Raw genomic sequence first — 26,233 nt, forward strand, 5'->3', positions numbered from 1 at the left:
CGAACCCCGGTATCCAGAGCCACAGACTAACTGGGCTGACCCTTAGCACCCAAATGGTGAACCTTGGAACTGTGTCTGATTTTGGTAGGTCGCTGAAGGAACAATCGGAGAACGCTTTGGTGCGCCTATTGGGCCCTTGAGGCAACCCAGGGGAACCCCTGGTGACAGAGCTACACAAGCCCCTCCCGGACCTGGAATACCCTGGGGGAAGGAGTCCCCTTAGTCAGGGCACCCTAAAAAGTAAAGAACTTACCAGGCGTTTCTTCTTTTTGTCAATGAAAATCTGGATATTAGGTAGAGGAACGCTTCCTCCCACCGAACAAGAGGGCAGAGTGCCCGGACAGAGTCGCAGTAGAAGCATGAATCCCAGCAAGGTTCCGGACCTAGGAAGCGATGTACGCATGAACAGCAGGACATGAATCCAGGACGCTCCGGTATAGACTGAGAACTAAATGACCGAGGAACCGGAGCAGGAAGGACAAAGGGAAGAACATTTTGAATTCCCAGTGATGCTAGGGCGCCCAGTCCCAACCGTGCGGAGAAAAGAACTGAAGGGTGATGCAAGGGGCAGAGCTCAGGAGGGCGGGGTTACTGCCACGTGCGGTAGCCCGTGTAAAAATAAAAAAAAACACAAAAATTAAAAATGTTTGATGCTTTTGTAAAAAGTGCTCCGGTCCCGTCCCGAAGGACGGAATGTCCAACAAGTATGGAGGAAAGGGGACAGGACGTAGGAGTAATTTCATCTCCCCAGCACTCCTGTTACGCTCACCTGGTATCCACAGGGGCGCCACCCAGCCGGGTTACTCGCTGGTATGCTTCTTAGCTTTGCCCTGATGTGGTCTGCGGCGAAGGTTATGCCTTGTGGTAGAATTAGGCGTGCTCTCCGTCCTGCCTTCTTTGCAGGGGCGCATGGTCTTTCATGGGCGAGTGCGGTCCAGTTACTTCACTGACGCCAGCCCATTTGATATTTTTCAGGTAGGTCTTATTGCTGTTCTTTAGTTTTGTTGCTATCCTGCATGCCTTTCTTTGTTTAAAATGTCTCTTTTCTCCCTTAGGTATGCAGAGCTTCAGCGCAGCGAACTGGCTTGGTTGAGCCCCGCTGGTAAATGATGGCGCATTAAGAGCACTATGATGCGGTAAGTAAGCACTATGCGCAGCGCTGCAAAGTCCTTCCTTGTAGGTTGTGGTGTTCTTCAGCGCGAGTGGAATGTCCGGAGTGGTGCCAGCCGAGAGGCGACCAGCCAGGTAAGCCTTTTGAGCAGTTTGTAATTTGTAAATATCTCTACTGCTTTCTTTAATGTTACCTCTATCTTCCTCTTTCAGGTCGTTCTGTCCGAGAGGCATGCAGATTCGAGGAAGCTTTTCTCAGTAGCTGCGAGTGTTTAAAGATGAAGACTGCAGGTAAGATGCTGCTGCTAATGATGTTCCTTTTGTCTCCTCGCAGGTTCTGTTTCTCCGCGGTTCGAGGGAATAGCTGGACACGGTGAGCGTCACGTTGCAAGCTGCAAAGTAACGCGAAGCGTGTTGTCTTGCTCGGGTGTGGTTTAAATAGCCCCAACAAAATAGTCCAGGTAAAGTAGTCCCTAGGCTACCACACCCAAAACACTAGACCGCATAGCTTGGCTCTTAGGAACCAAGCTATGTGGATGCCTCCATGTTGGCTGACAATGCAATAAAGTACTTCCCAAGCACATTGTTTTTCATGGTGTATGAGCCTGGTGCCATAGGTGCCAGGACTGGCCCCATGAGGTTTTTTGAGGAGGATGCCAGGCTCTAGAGGCCAGAGTCCTGACTCCACCTGGCCAATGGGTTTGCCAGAGGGGGTTTTGGGCGAGGGTCATGACAACTCCACATAAGGTGGGGTGTTCTGGTTTCACCTAATAAAATGTAAAAGGCATCAAGAGATCCTTTCTACCCTTGGGAACTGTAGTTCTTACAAGGTTAGCCAGAGAAGTTAAAAGGGGAGCCCCAAGGGCAACACAGCAACAATAGGCAGTATGTGCCAAAAAGATAAAATTAAAAAGCTACTAAGGAGAGTCTTAAAAATTACACCCATAAAAAAGAGTAAAAGATTATGCTATTGTGGAAAAAGGTTCCCACTCACCGAGGTATAGGGAAAAATAATCCACCAGTTCTAGGGTTGACAGGTCAGGAAGATTTATCATTGGTATGTAAATCTTACCCAACAAAGGGCGCCCCCAGGGAGCAATGAAAACAGATTGCAACGGGAGTCACCACTGTCAGGTGGTGATGTGCGATCTTCAATAGACGAACAAAGGAGCAGGTCCTGAACTGCTTCCATTGATGCAAGAAGGCTGAAATTCATCCTCCAAGTTCCAAGAATGCACGCTGAACGGCAACGGCTGCAGTGAGATAGCCTAGGAGAGCTGGTCAGTACACCGGCTGGTCCAGGGACACTTCCAAATACTCAGATGGCACGGATCCTTTGACAGTGGTCTGGAGTGGTGGTTGTTCCTACTAGTTCAGAGGGGTGGGGGGAAGGGGGTGGCAGTCGAAGCACCGACAAGTGTCTTGAGACCAGGCAGAGGAGCGGTTTTCACCAGCATTTCATTGGAGTTGGTGCTGGTCAGCTCAACTGTTGGCGCACACTGCCTAATGTTGCTGGGTTGCCCTTGGGGCTTCCCCTTTCAACTCTCTCGGGCTAACCTTGTGAGTTGTTCCCAAGGGTAGAAACGATCTTCAGATCCCTTTTACATTTTATTAGGTGAGATCAGCACCTCCCACCCCCCCACCATATGGGTAGTGCTGGGGAGATACTGGGTTTCCCCTTTCTCATTCTAAATGTAACATTTATGTTACAAGGACAAACTTGCCTTTAATGGCTGTTGGCAGTGACCAGTTTTATTTATTCGGTGCACCTTTACCGGTGGCTGTGCAAACGGCCCTAAGTAAAGGCACCCATGGGTGCTTATTTTATCAAAATGGCACAATTCTTTTTTCACCATTTAAGTGTTCCTTGTTCTTTCTTGTTATTTCTCCTCACATCCAGGGCAGGAGATTCCTTTGTGTGATTTTTACCTTCAGCGGGAATCCTGTGGATTCCCCGCCCAGGCTCCAGAGTGTCTGAAGACAGAAAGCGAGGGAGGAGACCAAAACGGTGCACCCTTTGGTCTTCCAGCCAGTCAGTGAGAACACCCCCACACACCTCGACAAAGTATGAATAATGCATGGCTGATTGATTGGCTGGGTTCCTGCATAAAAGTCTGATCCTGGAAGCTGAAGAGGTAGTCAACCACTGGAGTTGAATCCGAAGAGGAAGATGAAACCGCGGCTGAGACTATTTCCAGCAACCAGAGAGCCTGCTGTGCGACAGGAGCTTGCTGAAACTTTGTGGGCATCCTGCTGGACCTTCAGAGACATGAATCGAGTGCAAAAAGTCCTATCCGAGTGCTGGACCTTGCAAACAACGAGAATCCGACCAGAGATATTCAGTCTTCTTCCTGGCTCCTGAAAGGGCAGCAAAAACACAGCCACATATCTGCGAGGAAACTCTTGCCTGGAGCGTTCTCCACAATCCCTGCTGCAAAAGTCCTTCCGTCTTCTTGACAAAGGAATCCAGCAACCTGATTTTTGGCTGCAGATCCTTAAGTCTTCCTGCTGCAACTCTTCTTCTGTGCGGAGGTACTGTTTTGGCTGGGGTATTTTACCTACCCTTAAGCATTTGTGATTTCTGTATAGCTTTGGGGTGTTTTCTGCTATTGGGAGGCCACTCATCCAGTTCACCCAGGCTGTTAGGCAAGATTGTATGCAGTACCCTGTGGGAGACTGCACCAGCCTTGACCTCTTGACAATAGTTAACCCATCCTTTGGTATAAGCATGTACTACACAAGTTGGTAGAGTGACTGAGCAGCCAGGCTGATTTCAAGAGGGGTCAATGTGAGCAGAAAGGTTGTTACACAGGGATGCGCAGTGACAAGTATCCAAATAAACACTTACAGTCAAGGTTTCTTCAATAAACAATTAACTTATTTAACCGTCAGTTGAATAAGGGAGCAATATATATATGGTAACACAAAAATAGACTTCGAAATACATACTCAGTTTCTTTAAATCAGCAAATACCCATTTGAGATGGCACACAGCTTCTTCCTACACCCAAAGGTGACTTCAATATCTAGGACACTGTGGACATTAATAGATCACTAGTACATTTAGAGCAATACGGAGATTAGTGTCAAAAGAAGAAGTTGAGGGAATAAAACCATGGTTAACAAATATTCCTTAGCAGTTAGTACCCTCCAATGCAAAGTAAATTAACCCTTTCCTGGAGGAAAGGCAAAGCACAAGTCAGAGGCAAGAAGAGTCTTTCAGGGAGCAAAGACAGCCAATGTTAGTTGAGCAAAAGTCTAGGTGAGCTGAAGCACTTCTTCCAGGTAGGCAAAATGTTTTGCACAATGTTAGTTTTTGTATAAAAATGAAATCACTCTAGGGCCACAAGCTGGGAGGCGTGTGTGGGGCAAATCTGCAAGCAGCTCTGCCAATGCAACCAAGCCATGTCTCAACTGAGAACTAGCAAAGCTAAATAGCAAGAGGTAAGTCCCCTTTGTTTTACAGTACCTTTGGTTAGAAGAAAAACTGCTTCCTGCTGGCTTCTGTTCCTGTATAGGTCTGTAGATCCTGTTCCTGGGTCTCTGTCGTGGGGACAAGAAGGACGACGTCTGGGGACAAGGCACTACGAATGGAAGGTCGGCAGCAGCAATGGGTAAACTTCAAATCAGCTGCACTTCACAGGTGCAGCTCCTCACGACTCTTGCAAATAGCACCTCTGCGGTACTCGGATACTACTCTGGACTTTCCTCGCATCTGGGGTCCAGCACTCTGAGGTGGCTCAGGCTTGGTCAGTCCTGCTTCACGAGAGTCCGGAGGATCTTCCTGGAGCTTGTGTCAGACTTAAAAATTATGCATTCGATCTGATGTTCCTCTCCGTGGCAATCAGTTCCCGCAGCAGCAATGGAAGTACAGCCAGCTCCGAGAGGATGTCCAGACAAGTTTGCTTTGGGCTGGATTGGTCCCACCAACCCAGGGGGAGAAGTCGTCTGTTGCAGGGCTTCTCTAGTCGAGGTGAATTCGGAGCTCCAGCAATGCAGCAGGGCTTCACTGGGAAAAACCAAAAGTCCAGGAGTTGCATCAAGCGTCTCGTCCAAATTCTTATTTAGATTCCTTCGTCACGCAAAAAGCCTCTCCTTTTATGCAGGTTTCAGCCATTCATTCGCAGCCTAGCTGTCAATCACAAAGCAGGGTGGCTGTCCTCCGAGGACAGCCTTCCAGCCAATCACCTTCGGCTGCATTTCTGTAACCAAAGAGATAGCACAGGGAGTTTTGGCCACCTCCCTCGCTTCCTGCCATGCCAGACATGCCGGAGCCAGAGACGAGCTTCACTAGTGAATCTTGTCAAAGACAAAATGAACAAAGTGACCAAACCTGGTTTGGCGCGCAGAGTAAATCTCAAGGAGGACCTTTCCAACAAGGAATGGCAAAAAAAGGAACGGGCCATTTTGACAAAATGGCCACGCATGGGTGCTTTACTGCGGCTGCAGTTGCAGCCCGCGGTAGAAACACTATGGTAGGGAAAGGTAAACCACTGCCACCAGCAATGAATTGTAGAAAGGGTAACATAAAAATGTTACATGAGAAACTAGAGGAGGGGGATATGAATGAAGCCCTCCAGCACCCTATTGTAAGGTTGTGTAATTTTCTAGACCCAGCACACACTATGTAAGTAAAGTCAATTTCACTTCACTGCTCTTGGAAGCGGTAGTTTTACCAAGAGAAGGTATTTAAACCTTTGGGAAATCTAAGACTTCCCTGTGCCACAGCACTGCAGGTGCAGTGTGTCACAATGTAAAGGTGATGCCTAAGGAGTTTGTCAGACTCCAAAATCAAAAGAAATACAGAATCCAAATCACAGAAGAAAAAAGAAAAAAAAAAAGTGTTAAAAAGGTCTCACTCTCTCCAGGTTACAAAATAAATTCCTAAAGTCCAGTAAAAAGAGCTGGGGGGTCTCTAAGGTATAAAGGGAATTAGCACATTTCTGAGAATGCACCCTAACACACGTCACCCCCAGACTAAGGGACAGGAGGATTGTTAGGAAGAATTCTCAGAAATGTGCCAATTCCTCTCTACCTTAGAGACCCCCAGCAACTTTGCTGGATTTCGGGACTTTCAATTTTAACCTGGAGTAAGACCCTTTTTTCCACTCTCATATTTTTAATGCGTTTTGAACTCTGTGCTTCTTTGTTTAAGTATGGAGTCTGACAACTCCATGGGCATCATCTTTACATTGTGTCACACAGCACCGTCAGTTAGATTTCCCAAAGGTTTAAATACCTTCTCTTGGTAAAATTGTTACCAAGAGCAGTGAAGTGAAATTGACTTTACTTAAATTGTGTAACTTTCTAGACCCAGCACACACTAGCTTACAATAGGGTGCTGAAGGGTTACTTAGTATCCCCTTTGTCTAGCTTCTCATGTAACCTTTTTATATGTTACCCTTTCCTCGATGAATGGCTGGTGACAGTGGTTTACTTTTAACTACAGTGGTGTGCTTTTACCGAGGGCTGCAATCGCAGCCCACCCAAAGATGCCATTTTTGTCAAAATGGCCCCGGTCTTTTTTCGCCATTTCTTATTGGAAAGGTCCTTCTTGAGATTTACTCTGCACGCCAAACCATGTTCGGTCCCTTTGTTCATTTTGCCTTTGGCGGGATTCGCAAGTGAAACCAGCCTCTGGCTCCAGGGTGCCTGGCAGGGGCAGTAAGCGAGGGAGGTTCCCAAACCTCCCTGTGCTTAGTCTCCCAGGAACGCACGCCTAGGTGATTGGCCAGCTGGCTGTCCGGCAAGGACAGCCACCCTGCAGGTTGACTGACAGCTAGGCTGGAATGAATGGGAGAAACCTGCATAAAAAGGCGAGGCTTTTTGGCTTGGAGGGCAGAGTCGACCACTGGACGAAGGAATCCGAAGAAGAAATTGGAAGAGAAGCCTGCTGCAACTCCTGGACCGTTGGTTTTCCCGGTGAAGCCCTGCTGCTGTGCTGAAGCTCCGAATTCGCCTAGACTAGAGAAGCCCTGCAAGGACGACTTCTCCCCTTGAGTTGGTGGGACCAATCAACTCCAAAGTAAGCCACCCGAACATCCATCTCAGAGCTGGTTGAATTTCCACAGAGTTGCTGCTGGAAATCATAGAGCCAGGGAGAGGAACAGAAGTTTGTGTGCGTTGCTTTTAAGTTGGCCAAGAGCTCCAGGAAAATCCTCCCAGGAAGCATGACGGACCGATCCTGAGCCCCCTCAACAGAGTGCAGGACCCCAGAAGCAAGGAAAGTCCATCTCGACAGCCAGGAACTGCAGTGTTGCTATCTGCGGTAGACGTGAGGAGCTGAAACGCTGAACAGCCACTGAAAGTGAAGTTTGCCAGTTGCAAGTTTTGACCGTCCTAGTGCAGGAGTCCCGACATCCTCCCTCTTGTCCCCACGACTGAGGCCCTGGAACAGGAGTCATCTGCGGCATCTTTTCTCCATTTTAAAGGTACTGTACAAAGTCTAAGACAACTTACCTCTTGCTGTAGAGTTGCTTGCATCCTATACTACTCACAAGTCTAACGGCTTGTGGCTCTAGATTGATTCATCTTTTTCTTCAAATACTTCTGAAATATTGTGCAAAGACTTTTCTGCTTACCTTCCAAGAAGTGCTTCAGCCCATATAGAATCTTGTCTATCGACTTTGGCTTAGCCTGTTTTAACTGAATGACTCTTATTGGGGGATCTGAAAGTATTTGCCTGCTTAAGAAATTTGTGGTATCTTGTTTGCTCCAATAAACTTTTCCTTGTTGCTTGCTCTAACTACTTCTGAATGCCAACAGGAATACATTAATGTCAACAGCACTCCAGCAATTGAAGTCACCTGTGGGTGTAGGTCTCTGCTGTATGCCATCCCAAACGGGCATTTACTGATTCTGAACTAAAATTGCTTAATGCTTAATTTTGAACTATATTTGTTTGATGTTTTACAGTGCTCCCTTCTGAAGAAGGCTTACATTGACGGTTAATAAATTAATAACTGTTTTATCAAGAAACCCTGTGTTTAAGTGTTTGCTTGAATACTTGTCACTGTGAACATATAACTCCCCTACAGCTCACATTGACCCCTCTTGAGATAAGCCTGGCTACTCGCCCACACTACCAACCTGTGTAGAACAGACTTATACCAAAGGCTGGGTTACTACTGCCAGGAGATCAGGGTTGTTGTAGTGCACCCTATGGGTACTGCATACAATCTTGCCTAACAGCCCTAAAGTCCAGCAAATGAGCTGGGGGTCTCTAAGGTTGAAGTGAATTAGCACAAATTAGAATTCAGACTAAGTGACAGAAGGATTTAATCCACTCCTGGATGATTCTCCTAATCCAGTCAGTCATCCTTTCTGGAGAGACCATAAGCATTTTGGTGATTACATCCTGACCTGTGTTCTATGGTGAAATCAAACCCTTGAAGGCTGACTGACCACCTTAACAATGTTGCATTTTACCCCCTTCATGTGCATTAACCATCTCAAGGGTTGGTAGCCTGTCTGAATAATGAAAGCAGAGCCATACAAGTATGGCCTAAACTTCTTCAGAGACCACATAATGGCAAAACATTCATGTTCAATAGTTGCCCACCTTGTCTCACGGTCCTTCTGTTTCCTACTGATGAAGCAGATCGGGTCCATCCAGTTGACTCAAAATGTAAGCTATACCAGTGTTAGAAGCATCTATTTGTACAATGAAGGATTGGTTGTAGTCAGGAGCTCTCAAAACTGGAGCTCGACAAAGGACTTTCTTCATTCCTTTAAAAGCCTTAGTGCACTCATTCCACCCGACCTTCTAGGGCAATTTGGGTGAGATTACATTCTACAGAGAAGCTATGGTCCCATATTTCTCTATGAAGTTCCTGTAATACCCAATGAGACCTAGGAAGGCTCTCACTTGGGTCTGAGTAGTAGGGGTGGCCCAGTTTTGTACAGCTTTTACCTTGTTAGGCAATGGGCGTATTTCACCTCCTCCTACCTTATGTTCATGATAGACCACTTTACTCTGACCAATTTGACATTTACTAACCTTTATGGTCAGATGGGCCTGTTACAGAGCCTGCAAAACATAGGTGGTGAAGATGCTCTTCCCAAGTGGGGCTAAATACTGCAATGCCACCCAAGTATGCCATGCAGAAGTCCTCTAAACCATTCAGAACTTGATTCACCATCCTCTGAAATGTACCTGGTGCATTATGAGTCTAATAGGCAAAACCATAAATTGGTATTGTCCTCCTGGGGTGGAAAATGCAGTTTTCTCCTTGGCATGGTATTTGCCAATAGCCTGAGGTTAGGTCAAATGTACTGAGGAACTTGGCTGAACCAAGTTTGTCGACCAGCCCATTTGTCCTGGGTAAAGGATGGACATCAGTCGTGGTGACATCATTAAGATCTCAATAGTCCACACATAATCTCAACTCTTTGGTTCCTGCTTTTGGTACTAGTACAACTGGACTAGCCCATGGACTTGTAGATGGCTCAATAACCCCAAGATCAAGTATCTTCTTGACCTCTTCCTTTATGTGGAATCTTACATGATCTAACATTCTGTAACCCCTGCTTTTGACAGGGAGACCGTCACCAGTGAGAATATCATGCTGGCCCAAAGGGGTCAAGCCTGGTGTCAGTGAGAACAGGGAGACAAGCTGATTCAACAGAGCCTTGCACTCCTCCTGTTTCAGAGTCAAATCTGAAGAGAGTTTTACTCCTTCAAATGGTCACATCTAAGGGTTGTCCCCAAAGTAGATCAGGGGGAGGCTTGCTCACCTCCTCTTGATCAGAGGCTTGAAGCAAAGCTCCTAGTTCTGGTCTGGAAACAAGCCTTCAGGCGGTTAGTGTGATGGACCGTAGGGGCCTCCTTGGGATTGCCCAGGTCCACTAAATTATTGACCTCTCCAATTTTACCCACAATCTCGAAGGGACCAATCCATTTGTCCTGTAGGTCCCTCTGCCTTGTAGGTACCATAACCAAAACAAGCTGGTCTGGAGTAAACTCCATTATGTCGGCCTTCTGATCATGCCAATATTTGACCAGACCCCGACCTGCTTTCAGGTTATCTGATGCTTCTGTCATCATAAGTGCCATCCTCATCCTGAGGCCTAGCACACAATCAGTGACTCACTGGCTGTAGGGAAGGAGCACTCTCCAACCCTTGCTTGATCAGGGCCAAAGGGAGTGTGACAGGAGGACTATAGAGAAGTTCAAAGGGGCTGAACTCCAACCCCTGCTTGAGGGACTTCTCTATAAGCAAAAGCGAATGCATGGCGGTAGAAGGTCCCACTTTCTCCTAAGGGATTCCTCTTAAGCACTTATGCTCTTCATACTACGGTTAAACCTCTCCACCAACCCATTGGTTTGGAGATGGTAGGCTATTGAGAATTTGTAGGTCACTCCACAGTTCTTTCACATGGTCTGCATGTAGTGGGACATAAAAGTACTCCCTCGTCAGATGAACTCCTAAGGAAAACCTACCCTGGTAAAGATGCCAAGGAGGACCATAGACACTGCTTGAGCAGAAACAGTTCTCATAGGTATGGTTTCAGGATACCTGGTAGCATGGTCTACCACAACCAATATAAATTGGTTGTATTAAGATGTGGGAGGGTCTAGGGGACAAACAATGTCAATCCCCACCGTCTCAAAAGGGACTCCCACCACAGGGAGGGGAACTAAAGGTGCCACATTCTTGAACCCACTCTTGCCAGATGTCTGACAAGTGTGGCAGCTCCTACAGAACTTGTCTACATCAGCCCCCATCTTGGGCCAGTAGAAGTACAGGGATAACCTCTTGTTGGACCTCTTGAAACTCAAGTGGCCAGCCAGAGGGATCTCATGTGCCAATAATAGGAACTTCTGTCACTCCTGGGGCACTACCAGTCTCCTGTAGTCCCCTGGGGTAGACTCAGTTGGGTCACTGTAGAGGAGGCCATCCTCCTAGTAAAGCCTATGCTTCCGTGGCTGTTGCCCTTCCAGATGGGAAGCTATCTGTTGGTGCAGACCTTCTAGAGAGGGACACTCTGTCCTCTGCTAAAGTCTGCCCTAGAGGGTCCAACTTCTGCAAGTAAAGTCTGGAGTTAATGATGCTCTAGGATCCAGATCTCCAACATAGGGAAGGTTTTCGTCCAGCTCTATGTCACTAGCTGTCTCTACAGAGTTTGGTCTTCCCACTCGGCCTCAGCTGGGGAATGGGGTCGCTGGAGTGACCTGGGACAGTCCTCTCGGGATGTCCTTGTCCTGTGAACAGGTTTAGGTTTGAGACCCTTCTTTCTCACAGAGTCCTTGGATTTCTCCTGTGTCTTTCTTTTGCTTGGAAATAGAAGGGTGGCCTTCCTGTGGACTGGAGGTATTGGAAATCTCCTCAAACAAAGTCTCTCAATGTTTCTGGTTTGCTCCTGTTTCTGTTTGCTGGGAGGCCTCGCGGTACTAGATACAAGAGTTTTCAAATCTTTTCCCAACAGGAATCCTCCTGGTACTTCATTCTGTACACTAACAGGAATTCTAACAGTCATATTATTGCACTGGATGAGCGCTGCCAGAATAGGAACCATATGGATAGAACCTCTTGCAAGTGTAGTGGGACCTTTGGGTGCCTCGGCTACATCCTCAGGTTTGAAAAACATTAATCTACCATTATAATGCTTGCCCCAGTGTCACTGATGGCAGGGGTCTCCTGACCATTTACAAGAACACTGTTCTTATAATATTCTTTGGTGTTATCTGGTATGAGTTGTACACATCTACATTCTGTTGTTCCCACAGACACTAAAGAAACACTGGCTTGAACTCCAATGGGGTCTTCAGCCAGTAATTGAAAATGTGCACTTGCCATTTGGACTTCTCCCTCATGGATGAAGGCTAAGGAGTCAGTGTGGACCCCTGAAGGTTTACCCTTACATCAGGGATCCCCTTTCACATGACAGATCCACATACAAAAAGTTTCCCAAATGTTCTCTAGAATCGGGGTTTTAGTTGGTCACCCTCTGGTTTGGCACCAGAGGTTCCACTAGACCTACCAGGTTTCCCATGGAATGCATCCTTGCTATGTTTGTGACCTTCTTTTGGATGGTGGCTAGCTTTTTGGATCAATCTCTTGAGTCAGCCAAGTGCTGTCTCAGCTCAGGAGAGCAGGCATCAAAAATAGATTCTATCAACAAAAGATTCATTATTCCCTTAAGGTGTGTTCTCTGTACCCCTTAACCCAACCATCTAAGATCTTCAAATATTTGCATACCCATGTGCCCAAGGGGAACCTTCAGTCTATTTGAGGGTCCTAAACCTCTTAAGGTACTGGGAAGGAGTTTTCCCAAACCTGGCTATTAATGCCAGTTTTACTGATTCATAATCCTTTCGCTCAGTGGTACCCAATTCCATCACAGCATCACAGCCATTCAGGGGGAGCCTAGACATGAGCCATGGAAGTAAATCATTCCCACTTATTCCTTTAAGACCATAGGTGTATTCAAACATACCCAGCCAATCCAACACATCAGGTTTCGGTTCATACAAACTCCCTGCTTCTATGGGCAGTCGAGGCTTCTGGGGACTAGCAGACCTAGAGGACCCTGAAAGGGAAGCAGAATCAAGCGACATCTTTCTCATTTCTATTTCATGCAACATCTCTCTTTCTCCAAGTTTCACTTCTTGCTTTTTGGTCTAAGCCTGGATGTTTAGTTTCTTGAATTCCAACTTTGATCTCAGTCTTTCAAGAGAAAAATACTCTGGTCTTAAATGTGGACCTTGTGGCGTCCCAATGGGAAGTGGCTGAGATACAAGGACAGACTCTGGCAGCCGGGGGGTGGGGGGGGGGGGGCGAGGGGTCTTCCTGAGACTCCTCTACCTCCTCAGACTTCTCTTACAGATTGGAGCTCGACTCTAAACTAGCATCCTCATCTTCCACATTACTTGGGCGAGTAGGGGTTACAGGCCTACTACCCAAACTTTGGTGATTCAACAACCCTGTAATCAATTCACATTTTATTCCTTTCAGAGTCTGACTCCTGGTTTTACACATGTCGTTCAGTTGATCCACTGTCAGATTAATCAGGGCTGCCTCATTAAAGTTATCCATATTTGGCATGTTACAATTGCTTAACTTTTTGATGGAGCTTAGCCTTGTGGCTGGTTTAGTTGGGCAAAAGTACAGCAAATAGTCAATGTAACCACACTAGGCAATAATTGATGTAGTAACCATGTAGGAGACTACACAACACTTGTCCTCTTGGTATTAGGTAACCCACCTTTTGGTGCAAGCCTGTACTACACAAGTTGGTAGTGTTACTGAGCAGCTAGGCTTATCCCAAGAGGGGTAAATGTGAGCTGTAGAGCTGTAGCAATGAAATTCACAAATACAAGCCACCAAGTAACACGTACACTCAAGGTTTTTGCTATAGTTATTTATCAGCAGTTTTAAAATAAGCATTATTTAAAAAGAGCATTATAGGTAACAATCAAATCTACTTTAAAATACTTTTCCCGAACCAACACAAACCTAGTAGATACTCTTTAGAGATGCTTTTTACACACTTCCTACACCCAGAGGTGACTTCACTAACTAGGACAGTAATGGCATTTATATATCACTAGTACACTTTGTAGATTCTGAGGTTGGTAGAAAGGAAAGTTTAAGAGAAGGAAAAAGGTTAAACCGATCCTCAGAGCATGTGAGCACTTAAATCTTCCAATGAAGTCTAGACAAAAACCTTTCCCAGCAGTAATAGTTTAAATTCAATCGATCACCTATGAGGGACAGTAAATAGCAAAGTCAAGTGGACTAGAAGAGTCGGCATGGATCCAGGACAGCTAAAGTCAATTGAAGTACGTCTATGGAGCTCAAGCACTAAAGTCTTGCACAAAGGTTAGAGAGTTTGTTGAAGAAAAATCACTGTAGGGTCACAAGGTAGTACACTTATGGAGGGTAGAGCTGAAGTAGCTACTCCAAGTCTCAATTGAGAAGAGCAAAGCTAAAGACACTGAGGTAAGTACCCCAAGTCAGAACAGTACTTTTGGTTAGAAGACGAGTGGGCCAGCTGGCTTCTGTCTGGTAGCAGCGATGTAGGTCCTGGGTTCCTGGGCCTCAGTCATGGGGACAAGAGAGTGGGACGTCTGGAGGATTCCTGTGGCAGCAATTTTGAGGTCAGTGGCAGCTATGGGCTCTTTTCAGATCAGCGGCACTTCGCAGTTTCAGCGCTCGGTTAACAGCACCACCGCAGTTCTTGTACACAGGTTGGGCCTCCTTCACTCCTTGAGGCCTGCACTCTGGTGAGGGGACTCAAGCGCTGGTCATCCTGCTTCTGGAGGGTCCTTAGGGGACTCCTGGAGATTCTGGCCGACTTACAGACGTTGCACTTGACTACGGATTTGACCCCTGGCACTCAGTTCCTGCAGCAGCAAAGAAGGACAGCCAGTTGGGGAGGATGGTCCAATGGAGTTCGTCTCGGGGTTGGTTGGGCCAAAGGGAAGAAGTCGCTGTCATGATGCCTACCCCCCGGGCATCCGGATCGAGTCCATCAGCACCGGAAGCAGGCATCCAGATACTCATTGAAACCCCAACAGCCCCGACTGGGGGCTGTTTGGATTCAGTCCTGGCGCCTTAGGCACCAGGCTCATCATAGAAATCAGTCCTGGCGCCATAGGCGCCAGGCTCATAGACTACTTACCTTATGCAGACCATGCTGCAAATGAGTCCAAGCCAACGTGAGGCCTGGATGGGACTATTTTATTACAGGGACTATTTTTTTTACTCGGGTGTGGATCTGGGGAACTTCTTACCTGGGACTACTTTGCAGGCTATTTAAACCACGCCCGAACAGCAGCTCATGCTTCATGTTATTCTGCATCCAGCAGCGTAACGCTCACCGTGTCTGCAAGTCAGCATCCAGTCTTCTGCCACGCCCGCCTCGAATCCGGAGCTCCTAGACAAAAGGAAAAGAAAGGAGAAGAGGTTAGATCACGGACATTATTTGATTCCTTACCTGATTCCGGACCCAGCACATCTCCGAGCCTGGAAAGGACATTATTTCAGCACGTGTCGCTTCGCCAGCAGCAGCGCCGCTTTATACTCACCAGTCCACCGCATCTTTCAACTCGGCGCTGCCTCCATCATTTTCTTCGTCGAAACCCAGCACCTGGGGGGAAAACAAAAGGAATAACAAGGTGAGCCGAGAAAACCGACAAAGACAATCTCTTTGCCACCATAGGCTTACCTGCTTTACCACCAGAGGCATTATCCTTTAATTTGCTGCATCACCTATAAAGGGAGAGAAAACAGCAAGTTAAACTCATGCAACTTTTACCGGACAGTGTTTGGTAATACAGACTCTTACCTGAACGCCATCAGCTGCCTCCAGGCAATATTCTTTTGGACCCAGCTGCAACCTAACGAGGGAATGGAACAAGAGTGAACATCGGACATATTGAACTCTTTGAACTTTATAGACACTGGAGTCAATATTCCTCCAGAAATCCTCCAGTACCTTCAAACCAGTGAAGTAACTGGTATTTATGCGCCCCTGCATGCCATGCAGGATGGAGAGCTCATCATTTAAAAACATAAGGAGAATACTTCTACGAGTCCAGCAGACAAGATTAGACGGGCCAGTCCAGACGGTCATCTCTTCATTACGCATCACGTTGGTGGAGACCGCAGCTGTCCGGGTCCGATCGACGCCCCTGTGGGAACCAGGTGAGCTAACAGTCGCCCCTTCCGGAGCTTCTCTTGGTCGATTAGAAAAAGGAGTTTGAGCACAGCAGCCGGACTTCACCAGGCAATTCAAAAGGTCCAGGAGGATGCAGCATGCTTCTTTCACAGATCTTAATCTGGCGTTCTTCCCAGTGGTCAACTGTGCCTCCAGTCCTAAAAACCCTTGCCTTTTAAGCAGGTTTCTCCCATTCATGCACAGCCTAGCTGTCACTCAAACAGCAGTGTGGCGGTCCTGAAAAGACAGCCAGCTAATCAGGACTGGGTGCATTCAGGCAGTCCTAAACAAAGAACAGGGGAGTTTCAGGAACCTCCCTCACTTCCTGTCCTTCCAGACACACTGGAGCCATAGGCAGGTTTCAGTACTGAAGCCCGCCAAAGAGAAAACAAAGGGCTCAAACCTGGTTTGACATGCGCAGAGTAAACCCCAAGAAAGACCTCAAACAGATAATGGCAAAAAAAAGAAGACTGGGGCCATTTTGACAAAATGGTCACCCATGTGTGCTTTACTGCAGTGGAGGATTCAGCCTGCAGTAGAAAAGCACAATGGTAGAAAAATTAAACCACTGCCATCAGCCATTTAAAGTAAGGAGGGTAACAAAAAATGTTACACAAGTAGGTAGGATAAGGTGCTACTAAGCAACCCCCACAGCGTTCCACATAAGATGGTGTGTGCTGGACCCACAAAGAGAAAAGGTAACTTAAGTAATTTCACCTTACTATTCTTAGGAACAGTAGTTCACACACGAAAAGGTATGTAAACCTTATGAGAAATCTAAAGTATTTCTCTGCGACACTGCACTGAAGGTGCTGTGGGTCACCATATAAAAAGTAGAAGCCTATGGAGTTCGTCAGACTCCAAAAACAAAGGAAACACATAATCCAAATCAGGTCAAAACAGGAGAGAGTGAGAAAAAGGACCCACTCACTCCAGCGTTAAAATTAAAAAGTCCTAAAGTCCAGCAAGAGAGCTAGGGGTCTCTACGGTTGAAGAGGAAATAGCACAAATTAGAATTCTCCCCAACATAAACCTGGATGCGAACTCTGGCCATTGTGTGTTTTGGCTTGCGACAAACAAGTCCAAAGGATGATAGCCCAGAAGGAAAATATATTGTTTTAAATTCCTCTGCTGAGCTGCCACTCATGCTCTTCAGGTAGGGGATCTCCGCTGAGCGGGTCTGCTAGGGAATTGAGTTCCCCTGAAACGTGATGAGACACTAGGAACATCTTCCGCTTGAGTGCCGACTTACACATTTTTTTGGGATAGCCTGGCCAGACTTGGAGTGTGTGCCTCCCTGCTTGTTTATGTAAACCATGACAGTGGCGCGGTCTGTGAGGACTTGTACTGTTTGACCTTTTAGATGCAATTAAAAGGCTTGTAGGGCCTTGAGCACTGCCAGCAGCTCCAAAAGGTTTATGTGATTCTGGGCTGTGATCTGCATCCACAGGCCATGCTCTCTGTGGGGAAGGTAATGGGCTCCCCATCCGGTGAGTGATGCGTCTGTTGCAACAATTGCTTGCACTGTAGGGTTGTGAAAAGGTTTTTCCTGTAACCGATTCTCCTTTGCCCACCAGCTCAGCGCTTGAACTAGGGTTAGCGAGAAAACCTCTACATCGTCTCACTGACCGCTTGCTTGCCTGAGAACACGGTTTTAACCACTCGTGCATTGAGCACATGTGCAACTGTGCGTGCAGGACCAGGTATATGCATAACGCCATCATCCCTAGCAAGCTCTGATTATCCTCCATTTTGGGATATCCAGGCCCTTCCATTGGAATCAGTTGATCCCTGATAGAAAACAAGATGGGCTGGGTACTTGTCCCAATCCACATTCCTTGTTGCGAGTGTCTGAGAGGGAGGAGGATGGCCTGAATGCACTGTGTGCCTGATTGCCTGGCTGACTGCATGAATGCCCTTCTGTATTATTAGCTGCTGAGTGTGACTCAGCAGTGTGGAAGAGAGACAGGATAGTATATCTGGGGACCTCTCACCACCGGAAATTGTTCAGAAGCTGTGTCTACACTTGAAGAGTAACTGGAACTGCTGATCCTCGACGCCCAGCTGGAAGAAGACGACTTGCTGTTGCATTTGCTTCGACCGGATCATTAAGCTGCCGAATTTGTCGACGTCTGATCCAAGAGAGGACCTGGTAAGGCGCCCTCTTTGCGTGCTCTGAGGGACCATCGAGCACCGCTGACCTTTGCCGAAGCTCCCTGGGAGTCAGGCCCTCGAAAGGCTGCCGACCGGGGACGGGACCACCGAGGAGATCGAAGTGAAGCACCCGGACTTCGCCGCCGACGAAGTCCATTGCCGTCGACTAGGGTTCGCAGGTTTGTGTAACTGCTGGAGGCCTGTCGAAGTTGTGTTGCCCCAGAAGAGGGGACCGCTTGACGCCGTGCTGCCGACTAGAGCCCCCACTCCTTTGCCTAAGAACATTTGAATCGAAGGACTCCCTTGTCCGCACCGACGACCACTTTATCCTGCCGGAGAGAGTCAAGGCCGCTGACGCGCCGAGGAGAATCCGCCGGTGGGTTTTCCGCCACCTGAAGGCCACAAAGACTTCGACGACTCGGCGCCCTTGCTAGGCCACAGTTCTTTTGAAACTCTTTGTGGTCCAGAACTATCAAACTCTGAGGTGCCCCGCACACCTCATCCTCGCAGGACGTCGCTGACGAACACCGCCTGGATCGACGCCGTGGTCTCGGCACCCTCGAACTTCTCATCAACGCCGTCGACGCCAAGTTCACTTTCTTTGACGCCTCTCGATGGTCCGTGACTCCTGCTTGAAAGGGGGGTCACTCAAGAAGGATCCATCAATGCTTCTTCAAAGAACTCTGCTCCACCAGGTACATTGGGGGGGGGGTAGAAACATAGGAGGAAATAAGTCTATTGAGCAATATATGGACTGGGCTTGTGCTATACCTTTATTTTACAGGTTGCCCAGGTTGGGGGGTGGGGGGGGATCTCCACACAGAACTGGGTTTAGGTAACTGACTCAGTATTTTGCCTATTGTTTCAACCATCTTGCTTTCTCTCCTCTCTCTATTGCTGCTTTCCTTTTTTTGGATCTGTGTGACATTTTAACAGTATAGTTGATGCACTTTAAAGAGGTCTGATAATATTGGTGGTACCACTTTAGAATTGCATATATTTGCCATTGTTGACTTCTGAGTACAAAGTGAGTTATTGTGATAGTGTACATACCTTTGAATATTAATTATATAAAGACAGTTTTCAGTAATACAGTGTGTGGACATTCCTTTGTGGGGGCTTGGCAACTACACTGTACTTAAGAACCAGCCTGCATCACCTCCTGAGAAGCTAGTCCTTGATTGCTCGACCACATACAAATAGAGAATCTTGGCTGGGGTCCTCTGTGCCTCTCCTCTACAATATAGAGAGCAGAAGTACAGACACCCCCCTCCAGTCTTTACAGGGACCAGACCTGGTTTGGCACACAGTGTACATCTCAAGAAGGACTTTTCCAACAAGAAATGGCGAAATAAGAAGACCGGGCCATTTTGACAAAATGGGCACTCATGGGCGTCTTACTGCAGCTGCAATTGCAGCCCGCTGTAAAAACACACAATGGTAGTAAAAAGTAAAACCACTGCCACCAGCCATTAATTGTAGGAAGGATAACAAAAATGTTACATGAGAAACTTGACAAAGGTGATACTAAGTAACCCCTCCAGCACCTTAGTGTAAGATAGTGTGTGCTGGGTCTAGAAAGTTACAATATGTAAGTAAAGTCAATTTCACTTCACTGCTCTTGGAAACAGTAGTTTCACCAAGAGATGGTATTTAAACCTTTGAGAAATCTAAGCGTATTCCCTGTGCCACTACACCAAAGGTGCTGTGTGTCACAATGTTAAGATGATGCCTATGGAGTTTGTCAGACTCAAAAGTCACAAGAAACGCAGAGTTCAAACTACAGAAAAATACGAGAGTGGGAAAAAAGTCTCTCTCGCTCCCTCCAGGTTAGAAATTAAAAGTCGTTAAGTCCAGCAAAAGAGCTGGGGGGGTCTCTAAGATAGAAGGGAATTAGAGCATTTCTGAGAATTCTCCTCAACAAGGGTACCCTGAACAACAATCCGCCCTGCATGGTCTGCTGCGTCCAGATTATTATTAAGGATGCAGTTTGCTACCGGTCCACCTTCAGCAATTGTTTGTAAGAGCTGTCTCTTTAGGGGTTCTGGGGCCGAGCCCATTTGATGCGGGATCTCATCCCACTTGTGGCCATTATAAATGGACAGTAGCGTGATGTTGTTGGCTATCCTCACTTGGTAAGCACCTGAGGAAGCTACCTGCGTAGGCTGTACATCTTTTTGCTCTCCTTGCCAAGAGGGCCTTCGGCAGAAGATAATGGTGCGCCCACTCTCTTCCTTGTGGTAGTCAATACTAGAGTCATGCTTTAGCTGTCCCCTAATACAATAGTACAATAGTAGATGGGGCTGGTCTAAACATTTTCTCAAGGAGTGGGTTCAGATTGGGGGCAAGTAAAGAAGGCTGAATGTGCCTTTCGACAGATTGGAGCAGTAGAATTAACTGTGCTTCAGATACCTTATCCCCGAGGATATCGACTTGAACCTCCCAGGCATCGATTTTAAAGTGTTCTAAAAGAAGATCATTATATACTGCAGCTGGTTGTCCACAGGGGAATCAGCCACTGGTTGGTCAGTATGGTCTGGGGATTGGAGGATGTATCATCGTCGTCATAGTATTGGTCTGTATCCCCCCCCACTCCCATGTCTCCTTGGTCTGCCAATTAGACAGGGTCATGAGACCCTGTAGTGTCATAATAGTATAGGTCATCAGACATGCCTTGATAGGTAGAGTTACTAGGTTGTTTTATGTCCAGGCAGGCTCTTTTGGCATCTGGCTGCTTGTTAGCTGCTTCGCCTTGAGGGGGGCCCCTGCAGATTGGTAAGTTGGTAAATCAACAATACTAGACATTCTCCTCATAACCCTATCAAACTGTTCTGCGGTCCATTGGGAGGAGCTTGCCAAAACAGTGGGGGGAAGGTGCAGGCAAAGGCTCTGGATCAAGGGGCTTTTTGTGGAGCATTGCCCCTGAAAGGGTGTCCCTAGGGGCAGAGTATTCCTTTCCCTTTGAAACCTGTGAGTTTGAGGGTAGGGGCGTCTAAGATTTGGGGTTTCTCGACGTCTTTGCTTTGAGGAGGGTGTCGGACATTTTTTTTTTAATGAGTTCACTCATCTTTGAATTGTTAGCAGGTGCTGTCGACGCATCTTTCGACGCATGTTCGCCAGAACCAGACGACTGCCCTGATTTGCACGCAGTGTCGGAAACTGACTTTGGCGTCTGTTCGGGGGCCTGTCATGTGGCGGACATGATGGCCCAAAGGACAGGGATTTTTCGGACCTTCCCTTCGACACCACATGTGGCTTATCGGTCGACGACGTGGTCGACTGTAGGCCACGGTCGGTGTTTAGTGTGGTGTGCAGTGACAGTGCCTGAGCCGCCGGGGTGCCTCTATAGTAGTACTGCGGGCCTGCCAGTTGGAGTCGGGGGCTCGCATGCGGCAATCCATTGGGTCCCGATTGCCCTCGCCTTCACTTAGGACGCTGATATCGCTGGAGGCTCCCTCGGCGTCCATGGCGGACTCAGCGTTTAGTTTTAAGGTCCTTTAAAGTTTTTGGGTGAAACAGTCTGCAGGACTTGCACTGTTGTTCAGAGTGATTTTCTAGGGAGGCAAAGGTTACACAATCTGAAAAATCTGCCTGTTACAGGAAGGACAGAATTTAAAATGGTGCGTTTTCCATAGTATGGAAAGATGGCAGCCTGGCCGTATAAAAGGAAGTATAATGGAATAGGCATTCTCTAAGTGAAATGGATTATGACCTCCCCACACTCTCCCTACTGTACAGGGCCGAGGCCCCTTGGGGTCTAGGTAGCCCGCAGACAAAGTTAGTTTAGTTGAGACGGGTCTTCATCAACGAATGCTCTTGTCCTCGAAAGCAGTTGCAGGAGATCTTGCGGGTACAGTCGTCCAAAGGAAAGTCTAACTTTAAACTTTGCATAAGTAATGGCGTTAGCCAGAAGAAGGAACTCTGCAACTTGCATCAGATTATGATGGCGGAACAACACAATGTGAGGGACTTAGATGCCTGCAAGGACTATGGATGCCACACTAGGGATAGCATTACTGGCACACCCTGTTGACATTCCTTTACAGACTTGAAAAACAAAATGAATACTCGCGGCTACCACTAAATGTTGGCCTATGCATAGCATGTTATCCAAGCAAATCCACAAGCCTCGTGAAAAAGATAATATCTATATCTATAACACCCACACACCACACAACACACACACACACTTCTTTGTACCTTTCTACAGCCCTCCTCAACCAAGCCTCGCTGCTCAGCCATTCTACCAAACCTTTGTGTGGTTCAGCCCAAACCCAAGAGTTGGAACCCTGTATATAAAAGATTGGCTTTTCTAAGTTCTGTCACAGACAGTAACTTGTTTAAAACTCCAACACCAAGCAGGGCCAACACCTGCTCATCCAGATATGCCAACTGGATTGGGTTTGGCTAATTTCTCATTGTCTTCCCCTTTCACCAAAATACTCACAACCGCTCCCTTCCGAATTCTACCTTCACTGAAAACTTTTAGATTGGGTTTATATTTTCAGTGTTCTGATGCACTTCGGTGTATGTTCAATGTAAACAAGAAAGAATATATTTGTCTTCAATGGGATTTTGTCTTAAGCTCTACTAGAGAGAAAAAGGCAGCAAAAATGTACCCCTTGAATACTTTATTTCTTCTTTTTCTTTCCTTTTACAACCGGAGAGAAAGAATCAGTTTTAACTCACAGGATCAAAAACCAGCATGCGACACAGAAGGTGAACAGCCTCATGGGTAGCTTCTCCAGACAGCATGTAGAGTACAGAGAGAGATGGCTGTAAAATTAAAACAAAACATACACAATCAGGTTATTCACAACAAATGGGGCAAAACTTCTCAGCTGTAGTGTCCTCTGGTGGTTTACATTTCCTGTCACAATATGGCCATTTGTATCAGTCCGCACAAATCTGGCCAAGCAAGATTTATGCATCACCCCAGTGATGAAACCCCCTAGCCTTTCAATAAATTAGTCATTAGCAAATGTGAACACAAGACACTCCATCAACAAAGACAAGGCTATTCCCTGACTTAACTACATGTCACTGCAGTTGGGCTGTGAGGGGCTGTTGAGGTGAAAGCAATATCCCAATGATGGACCAGACACTAAAAAGCAGCAACTATGGGAGTTCAAAGAACAAAAACTGTTGACACATGGTCATCTTTCTAGGGTACCTTCAAAGGAAGCTGCATCCTGTTTGAAGGCAAGCCCTGCCCTCACAAAGAGTAAATTAATTGCTATGCAAACATGAAAAAGACACCACCCACTTAAAATCCTGGGAAGATCACTGGCATAATTAAAAGCTTCCCAAGCTTGCCCACCTAGTGCCCGGCGACCAAGGGATTCCTCCTCTCTCCCATTTAGTACTACACTCTGAGGCAGCTGTAAAACAAATACCTAAACTTGAATCAAGTATTTATTTCTATTATGCACATTTCACTACGTCCAATACCAAGTTTCTTCAACTTACCGGCTTGTGGGGGGCCCTGAGAATGTGGGCACGAGCCCCCTCGCAGGCAGTGCGCATAGCGTGGAGGGGCGGGGTGCCCAGCAGATCTGTGATGAGATCCAACTGTTCGAGGAAGGGAAGAGAGGAAAGGGAGTAATCAGCAAAAAGGATCCACTTTCCTGGACTCATCACGCAAGCTAGACACTTTGAAAAAAGGCAGAGCAAGCAAAGCCACACTTACCCCCCCCCCAAATTTCTGAAGTGCAGTTTTCACATGAAGAGAGTTATAGTCAGACTTAAATATCAAGAACTTTTAAGCAGTACACATTTTACCACTTCATGTAATAACTTTAAATTGAAAGGACATACATACATTAAGAGTGATACTAAGCAGACAAAGGAGAGCCAGGAACAAGGAAGCAGGAAGTGATTTTTGAGAAGTGTTTTAAAGTTGGAAGAGTTAGGCACACCTAGGCTGTACTGAAGGTAGTAGCTCACACCTGCCTTAGCCATTACACTGACATTCACAATTAAGATTTGTACAGGACTCCAAGATTCCTTACTTCTTATAGGTTAGGTAGAATGTCCATCTAGTGTGCAACTCTATGCACTTGCTGAGTCCCCCCCCCATACTTTTATGCTGCACTACTGGATTTGTGTGTGGGGGAAAAAGTCACTCACTCATTCTTTTCTGCGACCCCGAGAACCCTTTTTGGTTTCTCTTGATGGATTCCGTTTTCCCATCTTTTTAGGGCATCTGTATTTTCCTATTGCAGCACACGGCACCATCTTTGAAGTGTTGCTGGAAGCTCCTTGAGCTCCCCTCTTTGGTTTTCCTTTATTTTCTGGTACCAACTTAAGGTTACTAGGATAGGGGGATCGGTTTTATCCTACGTATGCTTTTCTATTGCGAGATCAGCACACACCACTTTGTTCAGCAAAGTTTGTATGCAGTACCCTTTAGGTCCACTACACACAATTAGGAGAACAGGTGTAAGCAAAACCAACCTTTGGTATAAGTCTGTACTACACAGTTTTGGTAGCTGAGCTGAGCTGCCAGGCTTATCTCAAGAGGGAATGTGAGCTGTAATGATGTTATAGAGAGGTCTACAATCACAAGTGTCCAAATAAACTTACACTCAAGGTTTCTTTGATAAATCATAAATTATATATATCACACACAAATACACTTCAACACCATTTCAGATAATACTTTAAGGGGAGTAAAAGGCAAAGATTATTAGAACATGAAAGGTTACAGTTATTCTGAGACAGTGCAAATTTTTAGAGTTCACCAGAAGAGTCAATTCAATTCAATAGGCTAGGCCAAAGTCAATGGGCTAAAGTCTTGGATAGGATAAAGCAGTTCTGGTAGATAAACGGAAAAGCCTCTGCAACAGTTCTTCAGAATAGTTTGTAGCAAGAAGAATTATATGTTGGGTCACAAGCTCATTAGGCCTGTGAGTTGGGAAAGTTTCAAGCACTTTCACTGCGAGAAGTACTCTCAGTCTGGGTTTACAGTATATGATATTTTATTAATATCGCGCTCATACAAAAGTGTTTGAGTGCGACCAAGCAAAGGGAGAGGAACAGAGAGAACAATGTCACTGAGCCTAGTATGATCGTATTTTTAAGAACACGCAAGTGAAAGGAAAAGGGAGAAAGGGATAAAGTGCATTGAGGGGGTAGAAGTGGAAAGTGCGGACAGAAGAGAACAGAATAAACATTAAGTGGGATGAATAAATAAAGGCAAAAAGGTAGTGCAGTCAGACACATGGCAAGTGCAGGATTAGTCAGAAAGGGGATATCTGATAAGTGCAGAGGAAGAGTGGGGGACTGTATGGGTACAGATACAGATCCCAGCGTCAGGGGTGGCCCGAGGCAGTTCAGGATGGTGACAGGGTGCGCAGGTACCTGGGCCCGAAGGACAAAGTGGCCAGGTGCACAATGCCGAGCGAGAGAAACCGATTAGCAGGGGAGAAGAGGGGCAAAGGCAGAAGCGAAGAGGAAGGTCTTGAGGTGCTTCCGGAACCAGAGATGGTTCTCCTCAAGTTTCAGGGTGGTCAGGAGGCTGGACCAAAGGGAGGCCCCGGCCAAAGACCGATCTGCCCCCAGCTCGTTTCTTTGAAAAACGCCTGACCCTGAGGGAATTAGATGTAGAGGAGTGAAGGGATCGAGAAGGGAGGTATTTATGGAGGGATAGTTGAGGGCATTTTGGTCCCAGGACCCAGAAAGCCTTGTGGACAATGCAGAGGGTTTTAAATTTAATCCTTGCATCCACTGGGATACAATGAAGGGATTTCCGAGCTGGAGAGATACGATCCCAGGGCTTGGGGCCAAGGACAAGTCTCACAGTATTGTTCTGGATTAGTTGTAAAGGGCGGAGGGTGGAGGCAGGTAGATTTAGAAAGAGGCAGTTACAATAGTCCAACCAGGAGAGAACCCGAGCTTCTGGGGGAAGGAGAGGAAAGGCAGAGTATCTCTAAGGAGGTGCAGTAAGAAGTTTGACTTTTTAGAGATGACAGAGATGTGCGCGGAGAAGGAGTGTAGAGGACCCTGAGGTCCTTAGCCTCACAGTACCTTTACAAATGAAGAAAAAGATGCAGCTGGTGACCTCTGTTCCTGGTAGTTCCTGCAGACCTCTCTGTTCCTGGGCGTCAGTTGTGGAGACAAGAGGGAGGACGTCGGGGGACTCCTGCACTGCACGGAGACTGGTCAAAAAGCTGGTAACTGAAAATCTTCAATTCCGGTAGGTGTAGTCAAGCACACAAGCTGGTGTTCCTCTCCCTGGTTATTCGGTTTCCTGCAGCACTCTGAGGAAAATACAACAAGCTCTGAGATTGGTATCCAAGTGGCT

General features: G+C 46.8%; 1 protein-coding gene across 2 annotated transcripts in view; it reads right to left on the minus strand.

Moving 5' to 3' along the window:
* Positions 1-26,233, minus strand: part of LOC138580989 (serine/threonine-protein kinase NLK2-like) — a 370,858-nt gene that overhangs the window by 239,627 nt on the left and 104,998 nt on the right. For both annotated transcript variants that reach the window (XM_069651967.1, XM_069651968.1), the window contains exons 7-8: positions 23,398-23,499; positions 22,618-22,704 (exon numbers count right to left, since the gene is read on the minus strand). In XM_069651967.1, the coding sequence (XP_069508068.1) occupies positions 22,618-22,704; positions 23,398-23,499 (189 nt within the window). The remainder of the gene's footprint in view (positions 1-22,617; positions 22,705-23,397; positions 23,500-26,233) is intronic.

Source organism: Ambystoma mexicanum, chromosome 3p (assembly GCF_040938575.1).
Source record: "Ambystoma mexicanum isolate Mex_15411 chromosome 3p, UKY_AmexF1_1, whole genome shotgun sequence".
Taxonomy (NCBI): domain Eukaryota; kingdom Metazoa; phylum Chordata; class Amphibia; order Caudata; family Ambystomatidae; genus Ambystoma; species Ambystoma mexicanum.